At 45.7% G+C, this 27,667-nt stretch overlaps 1 protein-coding gene across 2 annotated transcripts in view; it reads left to right on the top strand.

The window, feature by feature from the left end:
• The first annotated feature begins 4,593 nt into the window (after positions 1 to 4,593).
• DDX17 (DEAD-box helicase 17) overlaps positions 4,594 to 27,667 on the top strand; it is a 30,937-nt gene continuing 7,863 nt past the window's right edge. For both annotated transcript variants that reach the window (XM_084651143.1, XM_084651142.1), the window contains exons 1-11: positions 4,594 to 4,897; positions 9,915 to 10,053; positions 19,554 to 19,653; positions 19,982 to 20,115; positions 21,597 to 21,662; positions 21,994 to 22,135; positions 25,165 to 25,325; positions 25,410 to 25,582; positions 25,939 to 26,049; positions 26,549 to 26,610; positions 27,002 to 27,061. In XM_084651143.1, the coding sequence (XP_084507269.1) occupies positions 4,854 to 4,897; positions 9,915 to 10,053; positions 19,554 to 19,653; positions 19,982 to 20,115; positions 21,597 to 21,662; positions 21,994 to 22,135; positions 25,165 to 25,325; positions 25,410 to 25,582; positions 25,939 to 26,049; positions 26,549 to 26,610; positions 27,002 to 27,061 (1,192 nt within the window). In that variant the 5' untranslated portion in view covers positions 4,594 to 4,853. The remainder of the gene's footprint in view (positions 4,898 to 9,914; positions 10,054 to 19,553; positions 19,654 to 19,981; positions 20,116 to 21,596; positions 21,663 to 21,993; positions 22,136 to 25,164; positions 25,326 to 25,409; positions 25,583 to 25,938; positions 26,050 to 26,548; positions 26,611 to 27,001; positions 27,062 to 27,667) is intronic.

Here is a 27,667-nt window from a genome sequence, read left to right as displayed (position 1 = left end):
GAGGGGGAGGGGTACAGGCTCTGGGAGGGAGTTTGGGAGCTGGGGGTGTGTGGGGAGGGAGTACAGGCTCTGGGAGGGAGTTTGGGGGCTGGTGGGGGTGCAAGCTCTGGGAGGGGGTCGGGGGGTGTGGCACTTACCTGAGGCTCCAAGGCGGGGTGGGCCAGGGGCCTTCTGCGTGCTGCTGTCCCCAAAGCTTCCCATTGGCCGCAGGGGCGCTCGGGGTGAGGGCAGCGCATGGAGGTGCAGCCCCGCCCTGCCCTGGGGTCACAGGGCAGGTCCAGCAGACACGTGGAGCGAGCAGGCAGAGACCGCTCAGCTCCGCTGTGCTGCCAGGGCCCTGGACCATTTTAAATCGCCACGAGGGGCGAAGCGCCCGGGGGCGGCAGGTGAGGCCAAGGGAGAGACCCAGCCCCAAAACTGGTGGAACCCCACTGGCCACATTGCGGAGGTTCGCAGGCCGCAGATGGCCCACGGGCCAGGAGTTTGAGACCCCTGCTTTAACCCCTTGCATTCCACTGAAACCACTCTCACTAAAGTCTCTAATCATAGAATCATAGAATATCAGGGTTGGAAGGGACCTCAGGAGGTCCTCTAGTCCAACCTCAGAGCAGGACCAATCCCCACTTTTTGCCCCGATCCCAAAATAGCCCCCTCAAGGATTGAACTCACACCTCTGGGTTTAGCAGGCCAATGCTCAAACCACTGATCTATGACAAATGACCTCTTAATGACCTCTTCCTAGCCAAAACTTAGATCCAGTAGAAGAACACAGAAGAACCAGTTACAGTAAGTAACCGTTTCTTCCACAGGGCTCTATCCTTGGTTTCCTTTTTCCCCTCTCTGCATTTTATATCTAGGTTCTCTCATCCACAGACACAGATTCAACTACCATCTCTATGGTGGCAACTCACAGGTCATCTTCTCTGCTCCACACCTGCCTCATTCTGTCCAAATGAAAATTTTGGCCTGTCTCTGACATCTTGTCATGGGTGCCTAGCTGTCAACTCAAGCTCAACATGGTTAAAACAGAGCTCTTAATCTCACTATTCCCTCCCCCCCCCCGACCTTCCTGGTAGATTCTATAGATTTAATAGAGTTTAAGGCAAGAAGGAACCACTAGATCATCTAATCTGACCTGTATATCACAGCCCCTTATATTACATCCAATTACCCCTTTTTGGAAAACAATAATCTGTATTAGACTAAAGTATTTCAATCCTCAGGAGACAACGTTGTTAAGTACCACAGACAGAGAATAGGAGAGATCAAGGGGCCACCAATGACCAAGGCCCATCCAACTGAGAATTGATTAGATAAGACCAGATGATCACAGCAGGTTATCTGTACTCCATGCTACAGAGGAAGGCAAAACAAAAAAAACTCCAAGGTCCCCGCCAATCCGACCTAGAGGAAAATTCCTTCCCAACCCCAAATCGGGGATCAATTAGATTCTGAGCATGTGAGCAAGACTCACCAGCCAAGCATTTAAGGGCATGTCTACACTGCAGTCTAAGGTGTGATTGCAGCACAGGTAAAAATGCCGATGCTAGTATGTCTAAAAATAGCAGTATAGATGTGCTGGTGGAGGCTTCAGCACAGGCTACACAAGAACTCTGGGGACCTACTCGTATTGCTAGCCTGCACTGAAACCTATGCCGCTACATCTGCTCTGCTATTTTTAGCCATGTTCGCATGGGTATGTCTTCCTGAGTTGCAATCACACCTTGGATTGCAGTATAAACATACTTTGGGAAAGAAGATTCTCTGTACCACCACAGGGCATTGGTCCTTTCTGTCTGGTGCCTCTCTCCAGCTGGCCAATACTGGATACTTCAGAGAAAGGTGGGGGGGAAAACAGAAACCCCCGATCACATCTGACCAATTGTGCATCAGGGGAAAAAATGCTTTCTGGCCCCTGAAGGTGATCAGCTGAAGCCCTGAAGCATGAGATGTGATTATAGTAATTGTCTTAATGCAGAATTTCAAATGTTATTGAGCATGTTGAAAACAACAAAGAATTTCCTGTTCCTTCCATAGCCCACAAAGGGAGTGATGGATCTTGATCATTGTGGACAACCCCACCATCCTGCCTTTCACTCAGGTCCATAACCTTGGGACCTCTCTCTAGATTCTCACATCCAAGCTATGTCTAAATATTGCAGCTTCTTTCTGTCTAACATCTCTAAGATATAGCTTTTCCTACTATCCACACAGCTAAAACTCTCCTGTAGGCTCTCATCTCACATTTTGATTACTGCAACATCGTTCTCTCTAGCATTGACAAATGGAGCTTTGCCCTGCTCACATCCATTCAGAATGCTGCTGCAAAAAAAAAAAAAAAAAAAATTCCTAGCCTGTTGCTTTGACTATGTCACCCCTATCTTTGTGTCCTTCCACAGGAGCGCACTCTCTCTCTATTACTTCAAAAACATAAAGTACTTGTATTTTACTTTCAAGGCCCTCCCAGCCTATATATGCCCAAGCTACCTATTATCACACATTCACTATCAAGATGTCAACTCCCACCTGGCACAATGGGGTCGGGGTCCAGGAGCACAGCTAGGGCTTCCAGGCACTCCAAATAAAATAATAATAATAATAAAAAACATTAAAATGGTGTTCAGATTGAATGAACTCTTGTTTATTAAACAGAGTTGAAATTAGTTTAAGTGTTAAACAGGAAATGGAAACATTTTTAACCTGTATTTGTATATTCAGCCACTGCGTAAAAATGACTGTGTGCATGCAGCATCCCTTGTCCATTTTCACAAAGGTAATGGTAGTAATCCCAGTGTTTTGGCCATATTCTAAATCAGGTGGATAGGTGAAGTTCCCCTGTAGTTTCAAGTGGACACATTTTTATTTACATTCCATCTGAAAGTTTATTTAACTGTATAAAAATACAAGCTGTGTTTCTTCACCAGAGGTGACGGCATTTGAAAGGTGTATGAATTGTGATGCCTGAATATAGTTTTCCCCTCCTCTGTGAGGGGAAAAAGCTTGCGCAGGGCACCAAAATTATGCAAGGTTTCCCCTTTGGAGCTTCTGTTCACAGTTGAGGTGTTGTGGGGTGATGCTGCTGCAGAGCACAGACAACTGCTAGCCCTGCACCCTGCCCTCAGTCAGTGTTTCTAAAGGATTGGAATGACACTGCAGAGCTGACATTACCTTATCTCTTTCAACTTCCCCCACTGCTCAGATCAGTGGAGTTTCATGCCTTCCACTTGTGGAAGCATAGAAAAGATTTGGACCATGTAAAGTATTTAGGAATCCTTCAGCATAAGAGGAGCAGAGGAATACAATATACAGAGCCAAATTCATTTCACATTTACAAACCTATGAAATCCTATTGATACTAGTGGAGTTACATAGATGTAATAGAAGGCAGAATTTTGCCAATTATTATTACAGGGTTGTGGAACGCTTTAAAATATTGTCCTTATTCATACTTTTTAAAATGTAAACTTTTTAATTGCAACAGAACACTTTAAAGCACACAATATACTATCACACAAAATAACATTGTTTGCCCTGTTGTTGTAGCCGTGTTGTCCTGAGAGACAGGGTGAGGTAATATCTTGTTTGGACCAGCTTCTGTTGGTGTAAGACAAACTTTCAAGCTCCACAGAGCTCTTCGTCAAGTCTGGGCAGTAGAAGTGCTTTAAATGCTTCTGTAGTTTGGGTTTTTGCACAGGTCACAAGGAATCTCTTTCCTATTGAAGGAGCTGTAACTACTTCACGCAAATAATTACAGTAATTTAGCTAAATATCCTTTCCCCTTCCATTTACTGGAAATAAGAAGAGAGTAAATATCATGGCGGCTACTGCTACTGAGCCTGTGCTGTGTGTGCACTGCGGCAAGATCGCTTTTATGGCATCTGTTCAACCGCAACCCCTTGTGTGCTCCAGCAGACACTGAGCTTAAATGTTGTGTCTGAGGGTGTTTCCTGCAAAGGGGGCAGCAGGAGGGAGATTCCTTGGACAGCGAAGATTAATTGCACACTAAGGCCCTAAACTCTGCAGCTTGCCACAGAGAAGTATTGTCTTTCCAGCCTATTGCCACCTCCCACACATGCAGTTGCTGCTAAGGCAAAAGGCTTTCCTGTATTCTCCAAACACAATACGTTACAGAATGCCTGTAATCTTGCACACACCCCTCCCCCCAGCTGAGCAAAAAGCAACTGAAGAATTTTACGCAAAATGGAAGGCTCTTCCTTCCCCTACTTACGCTAAACCCACCATAGAACAAGGGAGAGCTACGAAACTTCCGTATAATATTTAGTTAATATGCTGCTTGGCCAGGGTTTTCCTCGCAGTTCGTAGGTGGGTTACATGATTGGCATTTTTCGCAGTCGAATTTCGGGAATAGGGAGAGCGTTGTCTCCACACGCAAAAAGCCGACTCAGCTCTTGGGCACTACTCAATTTGCGTACACTGCTCGGTTTGGGTTCGGTTTTCTGGCCTCGGTCTCGTACGTACCCGGATTTCGAGAATAGGCGCAGCGGCATTCACGTCCCCCTCCCCCCGGCTATTCAGGGACGGAGTTTACGCAACGTTCAAGCCGTCCTTAACGTAAGTAGAGCGGGCTCGGGTGGCGGCGGCCATTTTGTGCCGGGAACCCGGAGGAAGAGGACGCTGTTTTGTCTCCGCGCCCGACGGGCCCTGAAGCTAACTGAGCCGCTCTCGGCCCCGCACACCAATCGCGACCGGATCTCTAGCCTCCCCGCTCCCTCCCCCGGGAAGCGAGGCGGTTACGGGCGACTCCACCGGGACACAACAGCCGCCGCCGGCCGAGCCCCCCCGCCCGGCGCCACCCCCAGCTCGTGCCCCTCGGTGCCCCCCTCGACGGGAGCATGCGAGGCTTCGGAGACCGGGGCCGCGACCGCGACCGCGGCGGGTAAGAGGGCGGGGGTGCGGAAGCCCGGTGTGGGGGAGGGGCGGGGCGGAGTAGCCAGGCAAGGCCCCAAGACGGGGGCGGGGGGGCGGCTCGAGCCCGATCCCCGGCGGCGGGGGGCCTAGGTCGGGGCCTTGGGGTCAGGGTCGCGTCCTAGGGCCACGGGAAGGTTCCGGAGTAGGGCGGGGTCCGGCCTGTGAGGAGCTGAGTGACGGGCTGGGACCCCGGAGCTGGGGTGCCCCCGAGGGGAGGAGCCCGGTGGATCCCTGGTGTGGAAAGTGAGGGGCCCTAGGTAGCCGCAAGGTTTGGAAGGAATCGCCCCCGCACGCCGTTCTCCCTGCTCGGCGGTGTCTGGTGCGAGAAGACAGGGAAGTTTCTCCGGTGGCTGGCAGGATAGGCTTTACCTGTCACTAGGCCTGACTTCACTTTGCCTTTCCGTCCTCCGCACTGTTCCCACTTTGAGCTATAAGGATCCCTCTCCCTCCCGCTGCTAACCTCGCTTCAGAAGCCCTTGCTCACCGTGGAGGACACACGTAACTTGTAGAGTGGACTGGACCTGACTCCTTCTTTGAATGTCCTTGCCATTCATATGATCAGAAAGATTGCTCTTAAATAACCGTGCATATCTCTGCAGTATTCCCGGCCCCTGCTGATGGAGAGAGTGGAATTGGACCTGGAAATTGAACGTGGGCCTCTTGTGTAGTAGTGGAGCCCTGATCTCAGGGCCCTGGATTAAGCCTCAGGAGTCTGTCCAGGGTTGGGGGGGGGGCGGATCTGCAATCAAACCACAATCTTCCATATTACTGTGCAAAGGCCTAACAATTTGGTTTCCTGCTCTTTTGATTATTCTTAGTATCACTCATTATGGGGCCTCATTCTGTTTAGGAGAATCAGGTTCAGTTGAGCTCTGATGTTGTGGAACAAAACAAAAGTATAAGAAAGCATCTAATATCATAAAATGCTTGATAGAAAGCACGTGAATGGTCCAGGGTTGTTGTTTGAGTGTTGTTCTTTTTAGTAGAAGGGGGTTAAGTAATGGCAGTACCCCAAGTTTTTCCTGGAAAAGACAAGTACTGGGGATTAAACAGGAGGAATCAGGCCCTGAGTGAGAGAGAGCAAATAATAAAATATACTTGTTCCTCTTATTTCTTCTTTGATTTTTTTTGAGTCAGGAAAAGTGCCAGCTTCTCACATTTAAATTTATTTCCTCCTTTACTCAGGTGAAGTTCAAGAATGTTTTCCTTGCACACGAAAGTACTTGTTAACATCTTTCCCAATAGAGCAGGAGAGGCTAAGAGTTCCACTCTAATTTTATATTTGTATCCTACATACATACAAACAACCCCCTTATGAAATAAAAAGATCCTGTCAGTTATATTGCAGAGAAGAGGGCCCCACTGTACACAGGTACTTAAAGGGGCACTAGCCAGATTTTAAGGCATGAGCATTTGACCTGCCTTGACATTTACATGATCTCATTTGGAGTAAAGAGATGTTTTTTCTTTTTAAGAACTTGGCTTTCAGATTTTAAGCCATCATTGGTTTAGAACCTACAAAAGCACAATACTTTGTTCTCTTTAGAATTATGCTGATATCGTTGATAAATCTTGCACCATCAAAATGTATTATGACAGGCTTTAAGGCAGAGGTGGGCAAACTATGGCCTGCGTGACTGTCCTGCTGGACCCTTGCGCTCCTGGCCAGGGAGGCTAGTCCCCAGCCCCTCCCCCGCTGTGGTCCCTCCTCCGCAGCCTCAGCTCACCGTGCTGCAGATCTGCAGGGCTGCAAGCTCCTGTCTAGCAGAGCAGCAGAAGCTAGCTCTGGCTGGTGCTGCTGCCAGACATGCTGCTCTGAGCCGCATGGTAAAGGGGGGGGGGGGTTGGATAAGGGGCGGGGGTCCCAGGGGGCAGTCAGGGAGCAGGGGGAGGGGGGGGGTTGGATAGGTGTGGGGTCTGGGGGCCCTGTCAGGGGTGGGGAAGGGGTCAGGGGGCGGGGAACAAGGGGCATTAGATGGGGAGGGTCGGGGGGAGGGCTGTCAGTGGGCGGGGGTGTGATTGGGGGGGGTCCCGGGAGGGGGCAATTAGGGGACGAGGAGCGGGGGGGGGGGTTGGATGGGTCGGGAGTTCTGAGGGGAGCAGTCGGGGTGGAAAGTGGGAGGGGGTGGGGACCAAGCTGTTTGGGGAGGCGCAGCCTTCCCTACCTGGCCCTCCATACAGTTTTGCAACCCCAGTGTAGCCCTCGGGCCAGAAAGTTTGCCCACCCCTGGTTTAGAGTGACCACAGGAAACGAATTAAAAATCTTATTTCATCTCCATGCTAAATGAAGGTGGGAGAAAAATATTTTAGTCAAATAGAAAAGGACAGAATCAGAAATAGGGAAACTACTTGACAATGGATCTTTTTAAAAAAAAAAAAAAAAGTTTAATTCACATAAAGGCATAAGTAACGGGCTTTGACCCTGATCTCATTCCAAGTAATACTTTGCTTTGTTGCATATCTTTATAAACTGCTACAAAAATCTCACAAAACTTAGTTTCTGTAATATCAAAAACTGCGTTGCACATGTGTATATCTATATTGTAAATTTGTTTTGATATTGAAAACTCTATACATGGACAGTTATATACCAGAAGTTCAGCACATCATGACTCTTCTTAAAAAAATCATTTCTGAGATGTAAAACAATGTTTCCAATGATTGCAGTCATCAAAAATTGTACGATGGTATTTGAAAAACAGTTGGGTACTCCACCCAGTGTGCTGGACAAACTCCAGTTGTATGTTTACATTCTGTTTACTGTCCATTCCTGTTGTAGGGCCAACTAGATCTGGAATTTTTCTTTGCTTCTTGTCCTGAATGAGTTGGAGATGACTTTTTAGGACTGGGATGGTGCAGTTTTACTTCGCCACTTGAATAAGCTGCTGTTGCATTCAGTTCTGGAAGTGGCTGCATTTCAGTTGCTGATGAAGTGATCACTGAATATCTAAGACCAATCTGGATTCAGTCACCACTGAACCAGGGAAAACTAAATAACTCTATGCAATTAAATAGAATTACTCTAGATTTACACCAGTGTAACTGGAATTATAATCTGTTCCATATCAGTATGTAAAATGTCAATTAAGTCAGGATCAGTGAATGAAATATGACACATATTGGGGTATTATAAATTCTAAAAGACTCACTTTTTGGAAAGCCAATCTAAAGCTGTATTGTGTGTACGCAGAGCAACATGGAACTGAAATTCTGTGAACTGCATTGTATTTTTATGTTGATGGCAATAAAGCAAACACTCAATGTCCAAATATCTAAGGCCCCGAATTTGCAAACATTCATGCATATATTTAATTTTTACTCACCTATGTACTCCTATTGCCTTTGTCAGTAAAATTACTCAGGTGCACACCTTCAGGGTTCTAAACTAGCATAGTCTGAAGAATGTATTCGATTGTGAGATGCTCCAGTAACTAGTAACTTGCATTGACAGCCCTAAGAAATCATAAAAGATTCAAGTCACTATTTTTATTTACAGGTGGGTTGTAAATTACTTTTATATGTTTTATAGTGTTAAATGTGATAAAAGTAAATAAGCACCCGTTTTAGCAATCTGATACAGAATAGAACTACATTTATAGAAAGGAGAAAAGGGCTGTCAAGACTGCAGCTTAACCAACATTTTTGAACCTATAACTTAAGTGTTTTAACCAGCATCAAATTAATTATAAATTTACCTTGCATTCTACAAGTGTAATCCCCTTTCCTGTTCTGCTTTCTCTGAGTTCTACTCTTTATTGTCACTCTAGCTTCTCTTGGGAAATAACTTTCAGAGAACACTTATTTAACATTTAAAACATTTCCTTGCCAATATTGCAAATAAAACCATGGATTATTAAAACAAAAACGCTTAAATCTAATTTAGTTTTGACCAGAGGGTACATTTTAAAATTTGTCTCAGCTTGGGTATTGTAAACCTTTTTTGTTGATAGTTTCTAATTAGTTTCATTTTCTGGTACTCATGCATTAGCATAATGTTCTGTTTCAGTGGAAATACTTCAGAAGTCTTTATTCAACTGGAGTTTTTAAAAAAATCAGACACACTTTCTTGCCTGTAGATTTTTCAAAAGCTTATTCTTTATCATATCTGAAGTTAGAGTAGTGTTTGACCTGACATCATTTAAAATAGCAGCTTCTATTGAAATCTGGCACAATAGTGAAACAATAACAGGTTTTTCAAAGAACTATTTAAAAGATGTACTATTAAGTGAACATTTATAATTATAATAGCTAAACTCTTCATGCCAATTTGTGCTTTAGTTTTCAGTACTTCCCAACTGTGCTGTAGGCCAGAAAAATCATGTTTATTCTCCTTTGGATAAATGAATCATTATATATAAATCCCCACCTCTTTTAAAAATAAACAAATAAAAATTAAAAGCAGGGTGGAGTGTATTCCTTATATGGAGGATACATTGTACTAATTTCTGAGTAGCTTTGCCAGGTATTAAAGAATAAAAACTGACATTTATTTTCTCTCGAGACTTTCTCAGAAGTGTCTAAGAAATGGGACTCGGTTTTTTTCCACCCATCCAAATACTTCTGCTGTGACCCTGGTAAAAATTGTGGCTGCTTTGTAATTGCTTCAGATCTGCTTAGCAAAAACTTTGATATGGACGTCAACTTTTCTCTGTGCTTTATTTGTACGTTGACTGGGGCGTATTGATAAGGAGGGAAAGAAAAGGTGAAAGGAATTGTGAAATAGTTAGATTCTACATTAAAAGTAACACTGTCGTTGGAGTAGTGGTAATTGCGTGATAGACTTTACAGAAGGGAGCAAGAATACAGAAGACCTTCCCAACCCTTGTGTCTAGCTATGTTTTAAGGGGATTTTCAGAGTAACTAAAACTTCAGTGTTTGTTTTAGCTTAAAGATAACCGTGAAAACATCGGAGGAATCTACAAATGCCAGAGCTGTGAAATCCTTTTATAAATTGCTTTTTAAAAAACTTATGTTGATACCCCCAGGTTTGGTAGTCCTCTGCCCCCAAAGAAATTTGGTAATCCAGGGGAGCGTCTACGCAAAAAGAAGTGGGACCTAAATGAGCTGCCCAAATTTGAGAAGAACTTTTATGTGGAACATCCAGAAGTGGCCAGGCTTACTCCTGTAAGTTTCCTTCTCCTGTTCTTGCCATTTTCAGTGCACCAGAGAATCTTTAAAAGTGGGAAAACGGGATATGCAGACTGTATTCTACTTATACTCTCCCTTTCCCTATATTGTTTTGTATATACACTTTGCAGAAAGGTATTTCGAGTGCTTGCTCATGTTCATTCCAATGTAGGTGTGTGCTCACCCCGAGCACTGCCACTGGAAAGCTTTTCCTTTGGTGGTATCTGTTGGGTTGGCGCTGGTGCCCCCTGGAGTTGTGCGCTCATAGTGCCAGTATAAAGGTTCTGCTGACCTGCAACCCCCGTGGTTCCTTTTTACTGCCTGTTGCGGTTGCTGGAACGTCAGTTCATTCTTGCTTTTTCCACAAGTACTCCTCTCAGTGGACTTTGATTGTACATAGTTATCTTTATTCGTAGTAGTTATGTTTCAGTTGTTAAATTAGTTAGATTAGCAAACCCCGCTCAGTGGAGCTAGTCCCTCCTGGCACTGGGGAATGCCTTGTGCTTCGTGCCACAAACTGAAGCCTGTCAGTGATCCCCATTCTAGCTGCCTTAAGTGCCTGGGGTACTCTCACATGTGGGAGCACTTCAAAATCTGCAGAGACTTCAAGCCCCACACCAAAACAGAAACGGACACCAGGGTTAGGTTCCTCCACATGGAGGCAGCACTTTGCTCTCCTTCAGAGCGTAGTCACTCCGACTTGGCGCCGAGTACTTCAGCCTCAATAAGAAGCACCCTGGCTTCTGTTAGGAAGATTCAGTGCCATTCCACATTTCTGGTGCTGAAGAAGGACGCTTCTGCTTCTTGGGACTCCCAGCACCATCCATCATCCTAGGTGCCAAAGAAGATCACTCCGGCAAGGGACTTTCGGCATCGTTCTCCATTGCCGGTGTTGAGAAAGAAATAGAAGTCGACGGACAGGGTGTGATCCCTAACTCCGAAGTTGTGAGGCAAAGAGACACTAACAGTGCGACCCTTGCTGGGCCACTCAGACCCTTGCAACTCACCTGGTGCCGTTGACATTGGCCCCAGAATGGACACCTTTGAGGCTGGCACCGATGGACTCCTCACCATACGAGAGCCGTCGGAGCTCTGCTGCCCTGGCAATACCATCTGTGCCAGAGGCTTTTGAGGCCACGAGACATTTACTACCTCTCTTGGTACCACCACCCCCTGCCGTATGGGAGATGTCAGTGGCGGCGAGAGCTCCCCTGGCACCAAGGCCCCAGGTGCCTTCATAAGGGAAACCGGTCATCATGGGGCAGCCCCAGTCTCTCCTGGCACTCTTTGCCGGCACCACTCCACTCTGGTTGCCTAGAAGGGAATATTTGGAGACTGACTGAGAGGTGGAGTCATAAGTCTCCTACAGAAGCCGGCATCAACACTCTAGCCAACATCATCCGTTGGCAGACCTGGGCCAGGCCACCCCACCTGCGATTTGGCCTCAAGCACAGTGGCAAGTGCCACTGTGGTGGCCATTCTGGAACCCCTGGGCTTTTCCTCCAGTCCAGGGGTCATAGTCCATAAGGTGTTACTCTATTGTATCAGAGTCTAGAGCACCCCAATGACCTCCTCGGAGCAGGACCCAGGTTTTGGTACTGAGCCTGGGGCTGAATATCAAGACCTGGTACCGTGAGACCTGTCCTGTGCTGAGAGCAAGGAGCAGTGCTCCCTGCATATGCAGGTTTTCTCTTCCTCCTCTCCAGATGAGGCGGTGACGGGAATGGACATTGTGTCCTCCCAGGTTAATTACAGGGCGCATAAGTAGCTCCTCAAAAGAGTAGCACAAAACCTCGGTTAGAGGAGATAAAGGAGTCCTGCCATGCTCTGGTGGATATTCTAGCTGCACTGGACCCCTCAAGAGAGACTTTGCCCTTCAATGAGGCTATTATGGACCCCATCAAGGCCTTATGGCAGACCACAGCATCCTGTCAGCCGATGGCAAAAAGGATGGAGAAAAAGTACTTTTTTCCAGCTAAAGGGTTTGAACTCCTGTACGCTCATCCACCAACGGGCTCATTGGTATAGTATCAGCAGCCAACGAGCAGGAGTGACAGGATCCAGAAGGTCCAAGGCCAAGGATGCCAAAAAACTAGACCTTTTTGACAAAAAGGTCTATTCATCTGGCAGCCTCCAGCTCAGGATCGCAAATCAGCAAGTGCGCCTGAGCAACTATGATTTTAATTCCTGGGACTGTGTGGCAAAATGTAAAGAATTATTACCATAGGAGTCCAGATGCGAATTTGCAGCCCTAGAGGGAAAATCCATGGCAAGGGTGTCCCTACAGGCAGTCTTGGGTGCGGCAGACTCTGCAGCCTGATCTGTGGTCTCAGTGGTGGCAGTGTGGAGAAGCTCCTGGCTTCAGTCCTCGGGCCTACCCCACAAGATGCAGCAGACATTGCAGGACCCCCTTACCAGGGTACATCACTCTTTTTTGAGCCGGCAGACTCCAAACTGCACAGCCTGAAGGACTTGAGAGCCACACTCAAGTTTCTAGGGCTTCATACCCCAGTTCCCTCTAGGAAATACTTCAAGCCCCACCCAGCTACTGGTTTCTAACAGGTAAGACTATAATAAGAGGGAGGAGCAGGGGCTATAGGAGAAGATCTCCACCCCAGTCTAAGGGTGTACTGCCTCCCCACCCCTTCTTGACACCTGGCAGGGTCTAAGCAGGCCTTTTGATAGGACACTTGGGGATGATGTACCAGAAAAATTTGTGGATCCATTTTCCTCATTTTTTGTGAACCGATTATCCCACTTCTATCAGGTGTGGGCCTGTATTACTTTGGATCTTAGGGTGCTACGCAAAATAGCACTGGGACACACCCTTCCATTCAGTTCCTTCCAACCCCTCTCCCTTTCCCTCTTCAGGCACCCTTCTCACAAACAACTTCTAGCCTAAGAGGTGCAGTTGCTCCTAAGGGTGAGAGCAGGGGAGGAGGTTCCACAGGAGTTAAGGGGCCGGGGGCTCTACTCCCATTATTCCCTAATCCCTACAGCCAGTGGCAGTCTCAGACCGATTCTGGACCTGTGAAACCACAATTGATGTATGAAAGAGCTCAAGTTCCGCATAGTTTCCTTGGTCTCCATCATCCTCTCCCTGGATCCAGGGCACTGGTACGCCACTCTCGATTTAAGGATGCTTTTTCATATTTCAATCTTTCAGGGACACAGAAGGTTCCTCAGATTTATTGTGAAGGATGAGCTCCCGTTCAGCCTATCGGATCAGTCCCCTCAGATGTTCATGAAGTGCATGGCAGTTACGGCAGCCTTCCTGATGAGACAAGGGGTTCAGGTCTACCCTTACCTCAACGACTGGCTGATCAGAACAAGGCCCAGTTGGAATCCGATATAACGTTAATACAGTCAACTTTCTAGGAATTAGGTCTGCTAATAAATGTGCAGAAGTCTACTCTCTCCCTGGTTCAAAGAATAGAATTAATTGGGGTGATCCTCAGCTTGGTCCCAGCCAAAGCCTTCCTCCCAGAAGCTTGATTCCCAGCGATAGGGATGCTTATAGAGAGCCTCAGAAATCACCCCATCACCACAGCACATCTTCAAGCATGGCTGGCATCTATATACTTAGTGGGCCAACCTCATGGTTATCACACTTCCCTCATCAGTGATCACCTCCCTTCTTTGGTGGTTGGCAATGTTTGCAGGAGTCCCATTTTCAGGACCCCAACCATCAGAGTGTCTCATCACAGATGCTTCTGGGATGGGCTTGGGAGCTCACTTGGGGTCCCTCAGAACCTCTGGTCTCCAAAAGAGCTCACTACACATCATCAGGGAACTTTCGCCTGGACTGCCAAGCATTCCAACCCCACATGGTGGGCAAGTGCATGTCAGTTCCCACAAACAACACAACAGTGATGTTCTATAGCAACATGCAGGGTGGAGCATGCTCTTCTCACCTGTGCCAAGAAGCACTTTGCTTGTGGAAATTCTGCATAGCCCACTCAATCCACCTCAAAGCCTCCTATCTCTCGGGGTTGCAGAACAAGTTAGCGGTCTACCATAGCTGATCCTTCTCCAACCATCACAAGCGGTCCATCCGTCCAGATGTTGTGAAAGGCATTTTCCAGAAGTGGGGGACTCCCCACCCAGATAGATCTGTTCATGATGAAGCACAACAGGAAGTGTATCCGGTTCTGCTCCTTCCTGGTTCACAGTCCGCAGTTGCTCGCAGATGCCTCTCTTCTCCCTTGGATGGGCCATCTTTTCTACACATTCCCTTCCATTCGTCTCGTACACAAGGCCTTGCTGAGAGTCAAAAGGGACAAAGCGAGTCTTATCCTTATAGCCCCGGCCTGGCCATGTCTGCACTGGTTCACCATGCTCCTAGACCTCTTGGTGGAAACGCCAATCCATCTGCCACCGTTTCCAGACCTCATCTTCCAGGATCATGGCCATCTAGGTCATCCAAACTTCAAGTCCCTTTTTCTCATGGCCTGGAAGCTCTATGGCTGAACCTCGTAGAGCTAGCGTGCTCAGCGCTGGTTCACAAGGTGCTTATAGAGAGCAGAAGATCCTCCACTAGAGCCACTTACTGGCAGAGTGGAAAAGATTCTCAATCTGGTCTACGAAGAAAGGTGCTACAGCTACACAGTTAACATTACATTCGTTCTAGATTGCTTGCTGCACTTGAAACAGGAAGGCCTAACCATGTCATCTATTAGGGTCCATCTAGCTGCATTCTTGGCCTTTTACCCATGGGTGAACGGCTGTTCTGTTTTCTCAGACTCCATTTGCAGTTGATTACTTTAGCGCCTTGAGAGATTGTATTCCCATGTATGGCAACCAGTCTCTCCCTGGGATCTCAACTTGGTGTTGGTAAGGCTAACAGTACCCCTTTTGAACCATTGGCAACATGCTCTCTGCTCTACCTGTTCTGGAAGGAGGCCTTCCTGGTGGACATTACTTCTGCCAGGAGTGTCTCAGAGATCCGGGCCTTCACTTCAGAACCACTCCATACGATATTGTTCAGGGGCAAGGTCCAGTTGCGTCTGTATCCGGCCTTCCTCCCTATGGTGGTTTTACAATTCCATAGTAACTGGGATATCTTCCTACTGGCCTTTCCGAAAACTCATGCCAATAGGGAGGAACAGAGGCTCCACTTGCTGGACATCAGACATGCACTAGCCTTCAACGTAGAAAGGACTACATCATTTTGGAAATCTATTCAGCTATTTGTAGCTATTGTAGACAGGATGAATGGTCTTCCTGTCTCAGCCCAGAAAATCTCATCATGGATCTCCTCCTGTATCCATACTTGCTAAGATGTGGTAAAAGTCGCCACTCCTCCTGCCCTGATGGTGCATTCCACAAGGGCCCAAGCATCTTTGGCAGCATTTATGGCTTAAGTTCCTATCCAGGATGTTTGTAGAGTGGCATCGTGTCATCAGTTCACACTTTCGTGTCTCACTACACCATAACCCAGCAGGCTAGAGATGATGCTGGGTTTGGCCAAGTGGTATTACAATCCGCATATTAGAGAGCCCTTGAAGAAAAAATGGTTACTAACCTTTCATAACTGTTCTTCGAGATGTGTTACTCATGTCCATTCCAACCCCCCCGCCTGTCCCTCTGTTGGCGTTAGCTGGTGAGAAGGAACTGAGGGAGCTGTGGGTTGGCGGAATCCTTTATACCAGCCTTTTTCATCTGTCCTATGTGCTTCTGAATTTCCTTTTCCCCCATTGTTAAAATTGGATTTTAAATACAAAACTTAAAATATAATTCTTTTCTAATCCATCATCTCCTTGCTTGACCTGTCTGGCTCTATCAGTGAGGCATATCTGATGCCATGATTTATTATAGTGGATATGAGCTACACTACATCAGGAAAGTTTTTGAACAAATTGGACAGTTGACGGAAAACAAAACAAAATAGTCTGTTTGAATCACAGATGCTGCTGCTAATGGATGAGAAATTTTAGGAACAGTCCGTTGCCCTTTTCATCATTTATTTTTAATCCCATCTTCCTGGTTTTTTTCCTTTAGACCCCCTCTATATACAGAAAATAAAAGTTGTGTAATAAACTGAATTATCTTTTTAATCTCCTTTCTTGGCAAATTCCATACACCCTCCATAGGAAATAGTTCTTTGACCATATGTTCATATAGGTGCTCAGTTGTAGGATGCACATGCCTGTGTGCTCAGTCGGACCATTGAATCAGCAAGGTCCTCATCTTCACACTGTGCAATCTCAAGCGAGGGTATGTAGGGAGGCACAGCTAAGCTGCTGCTGCAGTTCCTTTTCAAACATCTGCAGCTCTAGACAGAGCAGATGCATGTCCACTGCTTCCTAGAAGCTCTTTCCAGCCTGTATTGTACTTATTTCCTCTTGCTTTGCACAAGATTGTGCTTTGGCGGGAGGGGGATTCCACCATCCCAGTTTCCTGGGAATGTTTCGTTGGCCTTTCTCTTCAGCCTAATTTCTGAAGTATGCCAAAGGCCTCAGAATTCAAATCCTGCCAGAGCTGCAATACGTTTTTTCCCCCCAAAGGCAACAGGTTTTCTAGCTGTCTCCAGTGTCCCAGAGGTACTAATGTCGCATCCAAATGCGAAGTTTGCACTGGGTTTAAGAACAGGTTTCACAAAGAAATGTTCTTGAAATCAGGGGAGTTTGTTACACGTGCCAGCATTTTTCCCACAACATTCAGGGTCACACTACTAGAGTAATGGATAGACAACCGGGTGGATGTGTACTGTATAAATCGGGGGGTAAGAGGATGCAAAATCCCAGTTTTTGTGCATAGAATTACTAAAACTATGGAACTGGTGCATTGCCTACCACATAGAGATCTCCACAGTTTACCTATGTGGCCTCCAGAACACAGTGGCGGACGCCCTAAGCAGAAACTTCAATCAGGACCATGTGTGGGAGCTCAATCTGATCTGCCACAGCAACTGTGAAGCATAGGGCCCCCCATAGTGGATCTCTTTGCAACCCTGACGAGTATGAAATGCCAAATCTTCTGCTCCAAAATGGCATGCAGCTGCAACTCTTTAGGGGAGAACCATTCTAGTCCCCTGGCCCTGTGCTGTTCGCTGTGCCTACTCTCCAGCACCTCTAATCCCCAGCACTTTAGTCAGATTGAGGCAGGAGCAAGTGAGGGTCTTCTTAATAGTGCCATCTTGGCCCAGACAAGTGTGGTACTCATATCTACTCCACTTTTCTGGAGGGATATCTCAACACCTCCCCCTTAGATGGGAGCTCCTGACACCCCAGCCCCAATAAATAGAGGTGTTTATCTGAACTTCAAGGCACTGGCTCTCAGTGGGTCTCAAATTTTAGAATGGGACTGCCTGGTTTAGGTTCAGGCTGTACTTTTTGAATAGTAGGAAGCCTTCCACATGTAAGACATACCTGCAGAAGTGGAAACACTTTCTTTCCTGATGTTCCTGTCACTCCATATCCATTTCTGAAGCTACTCTCTCAAGGATCCTTGGCTGCTGGTTAGAAGTAGATCCCATCTTTTTACCTGAGTTTTCTCTCCGGGTGCACCTAGCTGCTACTATGGCCTTCCATTTGTCTCTTGAAAGATTTTTTTTGTTTTGTTTTTGCTCACCCTAGGATGGCCAGATACTTCAAGGATCTGTCCAACTTTTCCTCATATCTGGAACCCCATGCTTGAGGACTTTAATTTGGTCCTCTGTGCCTTAAACTCTCCTTTCCAACCTATGGCCACCTGCTCATTCCTTCATCTCTCTGTCAAGACCTCATTCCTGGTAGCTATTGTCTCAGTAGCTATTGTCTCAGCTGGAAGCTGATCTGCTGTACACTGCCTTCTGTTGTGACAAGGTCATATTATGTCCTCGTCTTCATTTCCTGCCGAAGGTCAGGATATCAGTCTACCAGTATTCTTTCCCAAATCTCTCCCCTTGAGGGAAGAGGCTTGCCACCACATGTTTAGATGTTTTGAGGCCCCAAATCATCTATCTGGGCAGGACTAGATCCTTTCAGATGTCCTTAGGACTGCTAGTAACCTTCTCTGAAAGAATGAAAGGACCATCTGTTGCCATTCAGACTGTCAAAGTGATTTTCAGGTTATATCTTAGCTTGCTCTTAGGCTGTCAGGGTACAATTCCCACCTCCAGCTTACAGCCTGCTCCACCAGGGCTCAGTCTGCTTCTTTTGCCCTTCTCAAAGATATTCCCATCGTAAAAATTTGCAGGACCACAACCTGATCCCCTGTTCACATGTTTTCTAAACGTTATGCTATCCTACCCATGTCCAAGATGAATGCATCCTTTGGCTACGCAGTTCTCCAAACTGTCCTGGATCCACTTCCTCAGCACCCACTTCTTTGCTGACTTACTGCTTGTGAGCCTCCTGTGGTGGAGCACCCATAGGGATATAGATTTGGAGGAGCAAAAGTTACTTACCTTTCAGTAACTTGAGTTCCTTGATGTTTTGTTCCTGTGGGTGCTCTACCTCTTGCCCTCCTTCTGCTCTGCTGTGGAGTCTTTGGCTCTGTGGTTGAGAAGGACCTGGAGCATCAGTAAATCTATGCCTCCATATACATCCTCGCTTGGAAATAAGAGGCTTTGTATTGTGTGGGTGGACACAGCTGATTCAGATCTCCAGTCGAGCACATGTGGGGGTATGCGCATCCTATGATGATGCATCCCTGGGGACAAAACGTCTTGAACTCAAGTTACTGAAAGATAAGTAATCTTTCCTTAATTACCTTATTTACACAATGCAAAGGGATATCAACTTTAACTCATTAAAAAAAAAAACACAACGAATTTCATTAGTTGCAAGTACTATACTGCACTTGAAGGTCCCTGTTAATTTCTGTTGTTTTACAATCCCATGTTTGTATTTTCAGAATGTTTTTCCTCTTCTCTGTGTCTATGTGAAGGGGTCTCACAAATGGGAAAGTAACATAGGTTTAATCCAAAACATGCATTAATGGGAGTCTTTCCATTGACTTCCCTAGGTTTTGGATTAGGCCCAATACTGGGGAAATAGTGAAACTGACTTTGCACAAAGTGCTGTGAAATGTGCAAAGTAAACTGGAAGCGTAGAGAAATATTTTTCCTAATTCTTCAGTTAAGCTAACCTGGGATGTTACTTATAACAATTAAAGAGGTACAAATGTTTTAGAAAATGTTGTCAGTGTCCTACTTCAAAAATAATTGGGACTTAATTTATCATTGCTATGTTTCTGAGTAATGTTTTCAACAAGAAAGGAAATGTTAGTTCACAAGTGGTTCTGAGCAGCAGTTCTAGGTGATGGCTGCTATAGCACGGAGCTCTGCATGTAGCTCCCATTTAATGGCATTGATGGAAAGAGATGGACCGCCCTGCTTCATCCTTAGTGAGTAGAAATCTGTTTTGCTTCCTTACACAATCAGACCTCTCAACCAGGCTGTCAGCTAAAGCATTTGTGGAATTTATTAATAGTTGACATCAGAAACGTGTATTAAGTCGCTTCTGACAACCTGGAACTTTGTGTTTTTGTTTTTTTCCCCTCTACCTAACTAGTATGAAGTTGAAGAACTGCGACGAAAGAAAGAGATTACAGTTAGGGGGACAGATGCTTGCCCCAAACCTGTGTTTGCCTTCCACCATGCTAACTTCCCACGTGAGTATTGTGTCATTCAAGATGCTGATCAGCTTTGTTGTTGGAGTAAGGGAGGAGTGCTGGGATAACACCCTTCTGATCAGACCCTGTTTTGGTTCTAGAAAGATTTTGTCAGATCTACTGTAGCTTTAGAGATCTTCATCAGAAAAGTTAACCTTTAAGGAATCCTCCTGCTTGTCATACCCGAGACTCTCAAAGTGAGAAACTTGAAATTGCTCCCAAACTGGGTTCTGTAGGAAAATTTCCCCAGCACTTCTGTCTTCGAACTGATGGCTTTTACTAAGATGTACATAGTTTGTATTCTTCACTTTTTTTGTTTAACTTGCAGAGTATGTAATGGATGTCTTGATCGATCAGAATTTCACAGAACCCACTCCAATTCAGTGCCAGGGCTTCCCATTGGCCCTCAGTGGCCGAGACATGGTGGGCATCGCTCAGACAGGCTCCGGGAAGACATTGGCAGTACGTGTTTGTGACCATTTCCTCTTAGTTGCTTTGTATGAGTTTCTTCTTGCTTTGCATCTCTTGGTTGGTCATTCAGACATGTGCAAAGGAAGGGTGATAGCGTTTTAAAATATGTTCTGTCTGTGTTGTAGGTGGGATAGTTAAATAGTAACGAGCACGTGGTTTGTTTTGTGTGCCTGATCTTGTCTATTTTCTGCTTGGCTGTCACACAGCCAATGTTTCCATTTTTTAGAGGGGAGCATATGTTTGGTTTTTTTAAATGGACCTCACTTACTGGTTGACTTAGTTACACAAGTTAAAACCACAAAGGCTAATACAGGCTCGTACTTCCAACTGACATAGGCAGGAGTAGTAGGCATGTTCCCTCTAATTTTTCCCACCCATGTGCAGAATGAATTTGTGGTGATGTGTGACAATCTCCATATTGGTGCACATAACAAAATTCATGTGGCGGGGGTGGGGTCAAGGGGTTCGGTGTGTGGGAAAGGGCTCAGTGCTGGGGCGGAGGGTTGGAGTTTGGGGGAGGGGGGGTGAAGGCTCCGTCTGGGGCTGTGGACTATGGGGTGGGGCCAGGGACGAGGGGTTTGAGGTGCAGGCTGTGACAAGGAGAGAGGACTCCCTCCAGCTCTCTCTCCCCCCTCAGGAGCACCTGGGCTGGGGAGGAGAGGCGCCTGTTGCACGGCCCCGGCAGGTCCGGGCTGGGTTGGGGCCATGGGAGGGGCACCACGACCCTGGACCCAACCCAGCCTGGCCTGGAGCTGCCGCGGCCATGGGAGAAGCACCCCAGCCACAACCCAGCCTGGCCCAGAGTTGCTGTGGGACAGGCACCTCCCCCCACTGCGGCCCAGAGCACACCCAGCGCTCGCTACACATTAGGTGACTCCCTGGCTGTTGCCTGGGGGAGCACTTTGAGCCGCTGCATGGGACATAATGGCAAAGAGACGCTCCTCCCGTTTCACGCATGGCGTGTTTGAGTCGCCTTGCTGCCACTGTGCCAAAGCCTTGGCGTGAACAGGGCTTGGAAACACGTTTTGGCTGAACAAGGCGCTCCACGGCAGCTCCAGGACAGGCTGGGTTGGGGCCATGGGAGAGATGCCTCTCCCCCAGCCGCAACAGGTCTGTGGCTGGGCTGGGTTGGGTCCGGGGCTGGGGGAGAAGAATCTCTCCCCACTGCAGCCCTGAGTTGCCTGCGTGGTGCTTAATAGGCTGCTGCGGGGCCGCGCAGCTTAGAGGGAACTTAGGTTGTAGGTGCTCAGTAATTCAGAAAGTCAGGCTGTCTTCTATTATGTACCTAAATGTAGACATCCAAGTTTGAAAGCTTTATTTTGCGGACACTAAAGCATGTGGTGTTTGTCACTGCTTGAGGAAAGATGTTAAGCTAAATTCAGCATTGCCAGGATCCAATATGATAATCATTGGCATGATCTAATATGGAAAACCCTTGTCTCTTAATTTTCATTAATTTTCTTCTATTTCAGTACTTGCTGCCTGCAATTGTTCACATTAACCACCAGCCATATTTGGAGAGGGGAGACGGTCCAATTGTAAGTGGTCCTCGGTTTTTTCCTTTTTACATGTATAATACGCAGTTAAGAGAAATGTGTAGATTAATTTTGCACCACAGTGCCATAGAGAGGAAGTTGAGAACTGTTCATTGTAGCAGTGTGGGTAGCACGTTCAGTGTATCAAAAGCCCAGTGATGATTATCCGCATGTACTAGTGCTGCTGTTAGTTGTTTTCTAGGTAATTGCATGCTGACAATCTAGTCAATTCTGCCTCTGAGATCTGAACAGAAATAATTAATTATCTTAGTTTGAAACAGTGTTCTCCACTCAGCTATCCTGGACGGGTTCTTTTTTTTTTTCCTCTCCGCAGTGTTTGGTTCTAGCTCCTACCCGAGAGCTGGCCCAGCAAGTCCAGCAGGTGGCTGATGATTATGGCAAATGCTCAAGACTTAAGAGTACCTGTATATATGGAGGAGCACCCAAAGGTCCCCAGATTCGAGACCTGGAGAGAGGTAATGGTATTCTTGTGTGTTTACAAATTCACTGTTGCAGGAGCTGTGCTTAAGGTAGCAGGAAAACATGATACTGTAAAATATATAGTAAGAAGTGATTTTCTTTTTTAAAAAAAGCCTGTTTGGGAAGGTGCTAAGCATGATCACAGCCCCATCTACTGCTACAATTCACTGCAGTTGTACCTCCAGTCAGAGCCATGGTGTGCATACAACAGTACCAGTCATCCACATTTGTCTTGCAGCTTATTTAGATAGCTCTTTTTCCTCCCCTCTTTTCTCTGTGCACCCTCCCCATATGACAGTCTATACAGTTGCCAACTTTCTAATCGCACAAAACTGAACACCTTACCCCTGCCCCTTCACTGAGGCCACACCCCCTTCCCCTGTGGCCCCCCATGCCTAGGAGCCAGACCTGCTGGCTGCTTCCAGGGTTCAGCACGGAGCCAGGACAGGTAGGGGCTAGCCTGCCTTACACCTGCCGCTCTGCCTACTGGACTTTTAACAGCCGGTCGAAAACTGGACACCTGGTCACCCTAAGTGTCCGCTTCTCCCTGTTTGTTGGGAAGAGACCACATTTATTGACTGTGGGTCAAGGGTTAGGATTGACTGTCCCTCAGGTTGAACTCCAAGCATTCTGCCTCCAAAGTTGTTTAAAGGGTCAACGTCAATTTCTTAGTATATAGCAGAACTTTTTTTAAAAATATCTACAAGTTTCCTTCAGACTTTTTTGTTCTCAGAGGTTTGCCTTCATAAACTGTATCTTCAGTTGGAGTGGGGGAGAATTGGCATGATTTCTGGAGTGTGATTTATACTAGAAATTAGGTTGGCATAACTCCTGTTCAGGGTTGTGAAAAATCCACACCCCTGAACAACATAGTTAAGCTGACCTAAGTCCCTGTGTTGACCGTGCCCTGTCTACAGAAGAATTCTTCCGTCAACCTAGCTACTGCCTCTCGGGGAGGTGTATTATCTACGCCATTGGGAGAACCTTTGCCGTCAGTATACGTTTTGCCTACACTGAAGCGCTACACTTCGCAGCTGTGCAGCTGTAGCATGTTAAGTCTAGACATACCCTACAGCATGAGCTTCTCTACCCTATTTCTCCTCAAAAATAGTGACACCAAGGGGAAAGAATAAATGCCCTACTGTTTCTCACCCTTCTGAAGCAGTCCTTGGATGCAAGAATGCACAGGCTGCATGGGCCTCTGAAAGATGAGGTGTCCTCTGAAGCACTTAAGGCCAAATCCCCTGCACAGCAACCAGGGAGCTTTTCTTCCTATGCATAGTCAACATACCCTTTCTAACTGCCATCTCTTCCATAAGGATGGTTCAGAGTTAAGCATGCTGTCCAGAGAGCCACAGTTCTGTGTGGGCCACCAAGATAAAATAGTGCCCTAGAGTCACCCAGTCTCCCCAAGGGCAACTTCATTGATCCGAGAATGTAGGGTTAATTTCATTCTGCCCCAAACCAAAGAATCATAACATAATAGAATGGCGTGAGAAAGATGGGAGGAGGGTCTGTCAAGGTATATCTAAACTGTACAGACCTCTTCAGGAAATCCAAGTTTCTCTTATACATCCCTGTAGTCAAAGAAAAGACCTGTTCCAAAGCTTCAGTATTTCCATAGATAAAGGCATGCATAGCAGAAGCCTAAAAGACCAAAGGTGCAGCCCCACCCAAGAAAATCTTCACACAATCCACTAGAGAAGCAGTGACTTCCTGGGTAGAGAGGTCAGAACTCATGAAGAGATCTGTGGAGCCACAGCTTGGTCCCTTGTCATGCTTTCTCCAGGTGTTACAAAGTAGACATCCTCTCCTCTAGGAGTGTAGCATTTGATTGGGAAGTGCTAAAGAATATGTTGCCCTTAGTCTTTCAGATTGCCCTCCTTTTTGTGTAAATAGTTGGTGAGAATCCTCTTCTCACTGTAAACGCTGTCAAATATAGAGAGTATAGAGAAAGAAAAACTTTTTTCAGCTATAAATTTTCTTTTTGGGATTCTTTTATGACCACCTGTTTACACTGCTGTGGAGGAATGAATTAACACCTGTGTGTGTTAAATACAGTGGATCTAAGAGGAGTCTTTCTCTTAAGTCTCTACTTTGACCTTGGACTCAATGCTCTGTTACAAATGTTTGTTCTGTATGTTGCCCTTAAGTATATTAATATTTTTTCCTCCAGCTTTAGAAGCTGTTGTTCAGACCAAATTCCAAGAAGTTCTGGCCTAGAACTAAAAGATTTGGTCTGCCACCAGCAGCCAGGGAGACTGTTGGATATGGAGTTTCCTCAGAGAGGAAAATTCTACCTTCCTCAGTCTCTAAACTGCTCACTGGACAGCTCCATGAGTTTGGAGGGCTTAACTGTGAGACTCAAGTGGAAATAATGTCTCCTTTTTAGGAACATGAGAATTGTCATACTTGACCATTAGTCTGTTTAGGCTTATATCTTGAATAGTAGCAGATGCTACAGAGGAAAACAGATGCCCATCTTCCACAATAATTACCTAATTTAAACAATACTGTACAACACTTCCTCTTTCTGTATACAAAGCCATCTAAGAAAATGAAAGGTTGAGCTATCTAGTAGCTGTTGAATAGGGTGTGGCTTCCTGTGTTACTACGAAGGGGCTGATTAGATACAGTATTGGAAACTTAGCTGGGACTTAAACTTTTATTCCTCTACAAACTAAGCTCTCTAGAGTTAATATCTTTGGATGAGGGGGATTCAGCTGGACTAGAAGCATTGGTTCATTTTACCTTTTCTACTATTGTTGAGTCTTTACATTTCCTCTTCCGTGTAATTTCTGGGAGGAAGCTGTCTGCTCCTGGACTGTATTCAAGGTTCTAATGGTAGTGTAACAGTAACTTCAGAATGGCTAATAAAATGATTAAGGATGTCTAGAGTTCCTGGTAAAATAGTAGTGACTCAGTCTAACGCACACATATAAGGGGAGTGTTGTAACAAATTTACTGCCAAAAGTGTTTTTTTATGACACTAGAAATATAAGCCCCTCCCTCTTGTGTGTTGAAGGCGTTGAGATCTGCATTGCCACACCTGGCCGCTTGATTGACTTCCTGGAGGCAGGAAAGACCAATCTTCGTCGATGTACGTACCTTGTGCTGGATGAAGCGGATAGGATGTTGGATATGGGCTTTGAACCCCAAATTCGTAAAATTGTTGACCAGATAAGGGTACGTGAACCTCTGATTTATAGTTTCCTTCAAACTCCCACTCAAAATATATCATCCAAATAACATCTTTTCCCTTTCTTTTAGCCTGACCGGCAAACTCTAATGTGGAGTGCCACTTGGCCAAAGGAAGTGCGCCAGCTTGCTGAGGATTTTCTGCGTGACTATGTTCAAATCAATGTGGGCAACCTGGAGCTGAGTGCTAACCACAACATCCTGCAAATAGTGGACGTATGCATGGAGAGTGAGAAGGACCATAAGTATGGCCGTTGTTCTGCTATCCCAGTTTTTGGGGGGGGGGGTGGAGGAGGAAGGAGGCTTAAAATCTTCATTGCACAGGAGTATTTTTAAAAATGATCAGTCCACTGCAGTTACTTGCAGTCGTGTAATTTTTCACTACTAAAACTTGCCAACTAGTTTAATCCCCTTGTTATCTAGTTGCTTATAGCTGTTTACTAATGTTATTAAATAGTAAGATAATTTAACTCTTCATAAATAGTACTAAACCAGTTTTCTCTTAAGTGGTTGCTTATTACAGGCGTTCTCTCAAAATAATTTGTTGAAAGCTCTCTCCTGTGTTCTTGTAAATACATCTTGGCTCTTCCTTTTGTTTTAGACTAATTCAACTGATGGAAGAAATCATGGCTGAGAAAGAGAACAAAACTATCATATTTGTTGAGACAAAAAGGCGATGTGATGACCTCACCCGAAGAATGCGCAGGGATGGGTGAGTATCTTGTTTACGGTTTTTATTTCCCATTAGGAATCCCTAAACTGTAGTATGGGGAGAAAGGGGGGGCAATGCTTATGTTGCTAGACTTGGAAGTGGTCTTTCCCTTCAACCCTGTAGCCAGATGCAGTACTGGGGCCCCTGGAAGGTTCCATCACATTGAAACACTATATAAGAGGGACAGCGTGCTGGCCTACTTGGGACATAATGAATGCTGCAATGTGTATGAGACTGTCATGGCAAAGGGATTTTCTCAGTATAGTAGGCATGATTGGATTAAGCACTAGTTATTAGTACCTGTAAGAATGATGGGTGCTTTCAGCCTGTACAGAAACAGATCCCTCCTGAATAGTTTACATTTTAAGTAGAGAACTGACAAAGGAGGGAAGGAATGCATAAGTATTTCTTAATGATTTTAATCCTTGCCTGTTTTCTCTTAACATTAATAAAGCTTCTTGTTACCTCTCTAAAATAATGTGTATCTTCCATTTGGCAGCTGGCCAGCTATGTGTATCCATGGAGATAAGAGTCAGCCAGAAAGAGACTGGGTACTTAATGGTGAGTAGTGTCTGGGAGAGCTGATAACTTGAACTATTGAAGATCTTCTGCTTGATTTAGGCAAACACATTTCCCCCTGTGTTGTCTTTCTCTGAGATGCACACACTATCTGTGTTAATTAATTTGCCTGTAGTCCTAAAATGGTTTTTGTTTAGCCTTTGTACTTGTTAATTTCAGTACTGGGAGGTTGTTGCAAAGAACCACTCCTCTGTGTCTAGCCCAAAAGGATTTGACAACTTCTAGGCAGTCTTTGTGTGCTTCCCATGTTTCTCTCTCAAAAAAATTCCCATTCTGTTTGGATTCTGGAGAGGACATACATAAGTTAAATCCACAGGCTTCAGCATAGTTTGTGACTCCGAGTCTGTTTTCACAGTGGATTCTTGTCTTGCAGAATTCCGTTCTGGAAAGGCTCCTATCCTCATCGCTACAGATGTTGCATCTCGTGGGCTAGGTTTGTACATACAGGCCTCTCTTGCCTGCTGCTCCATATTTTTCTTCTTTGAACTCAAAAATATTTTCTTAAAAAATTCAAAGCGTGATTTTCCCCCACATGTGAAATATCTTTTTTTAACATTACTCTTTTTTTTCTTTCATATTCAAAGTCTCTTCCTGCTCCTAATGAACAGGCTTTGGTCTGCAGCAAGGCCTAGGCATGACTAATCGATCGCCAAGAGGGAGAAGAGACGTCCAATTATGCTACCCAATCCTTCCACTGCTCCCACTTCCTCCCCAATTCCAGCTTTTTGCGGCTGGATGGCTAGGGCTGGATTGCTCCCAATTTACAGAGGGGATCAGATAAAAGTTGAAATAGAGAGTTGTGTGGAAGAGTAGTTCAACATAAAATAATTAACAATATATAGATGATATATACAAATAAATCCCTTCATACACATAATTTCCCCATCAGATGTGCTCACATCTGGGAAAGCGTTTCTCCAGATTTTCTGTTTTCACAAATAGCCTTCACAGCTCTGTGTTAGTTGTAGGCAGGTTCTCTTCTATGCCTTCAACATATACTGTCCAAGTGTGGTGTTGGATCAGAATTACATAGTTTATT

Source organism: Lepidochelys olivacea (assembly GCF_965140295.1).
Source record: "Lepidochelys olivacea isolate rLepOli2 genome assembly, chromosome: 1".
Classification (NCBI taxonomy): domain Eukaryota; kingdom Metazoa; phylum Chordata; order Testudines; family Cheloniidae; genus Lepidochelys; species Lepidochelys olivacea.
The sequence above is the reverse complement of the archived record's forward strand: the minus strand, read 5'-3'. Positions and strand labels throughout refer to the sequence as shown.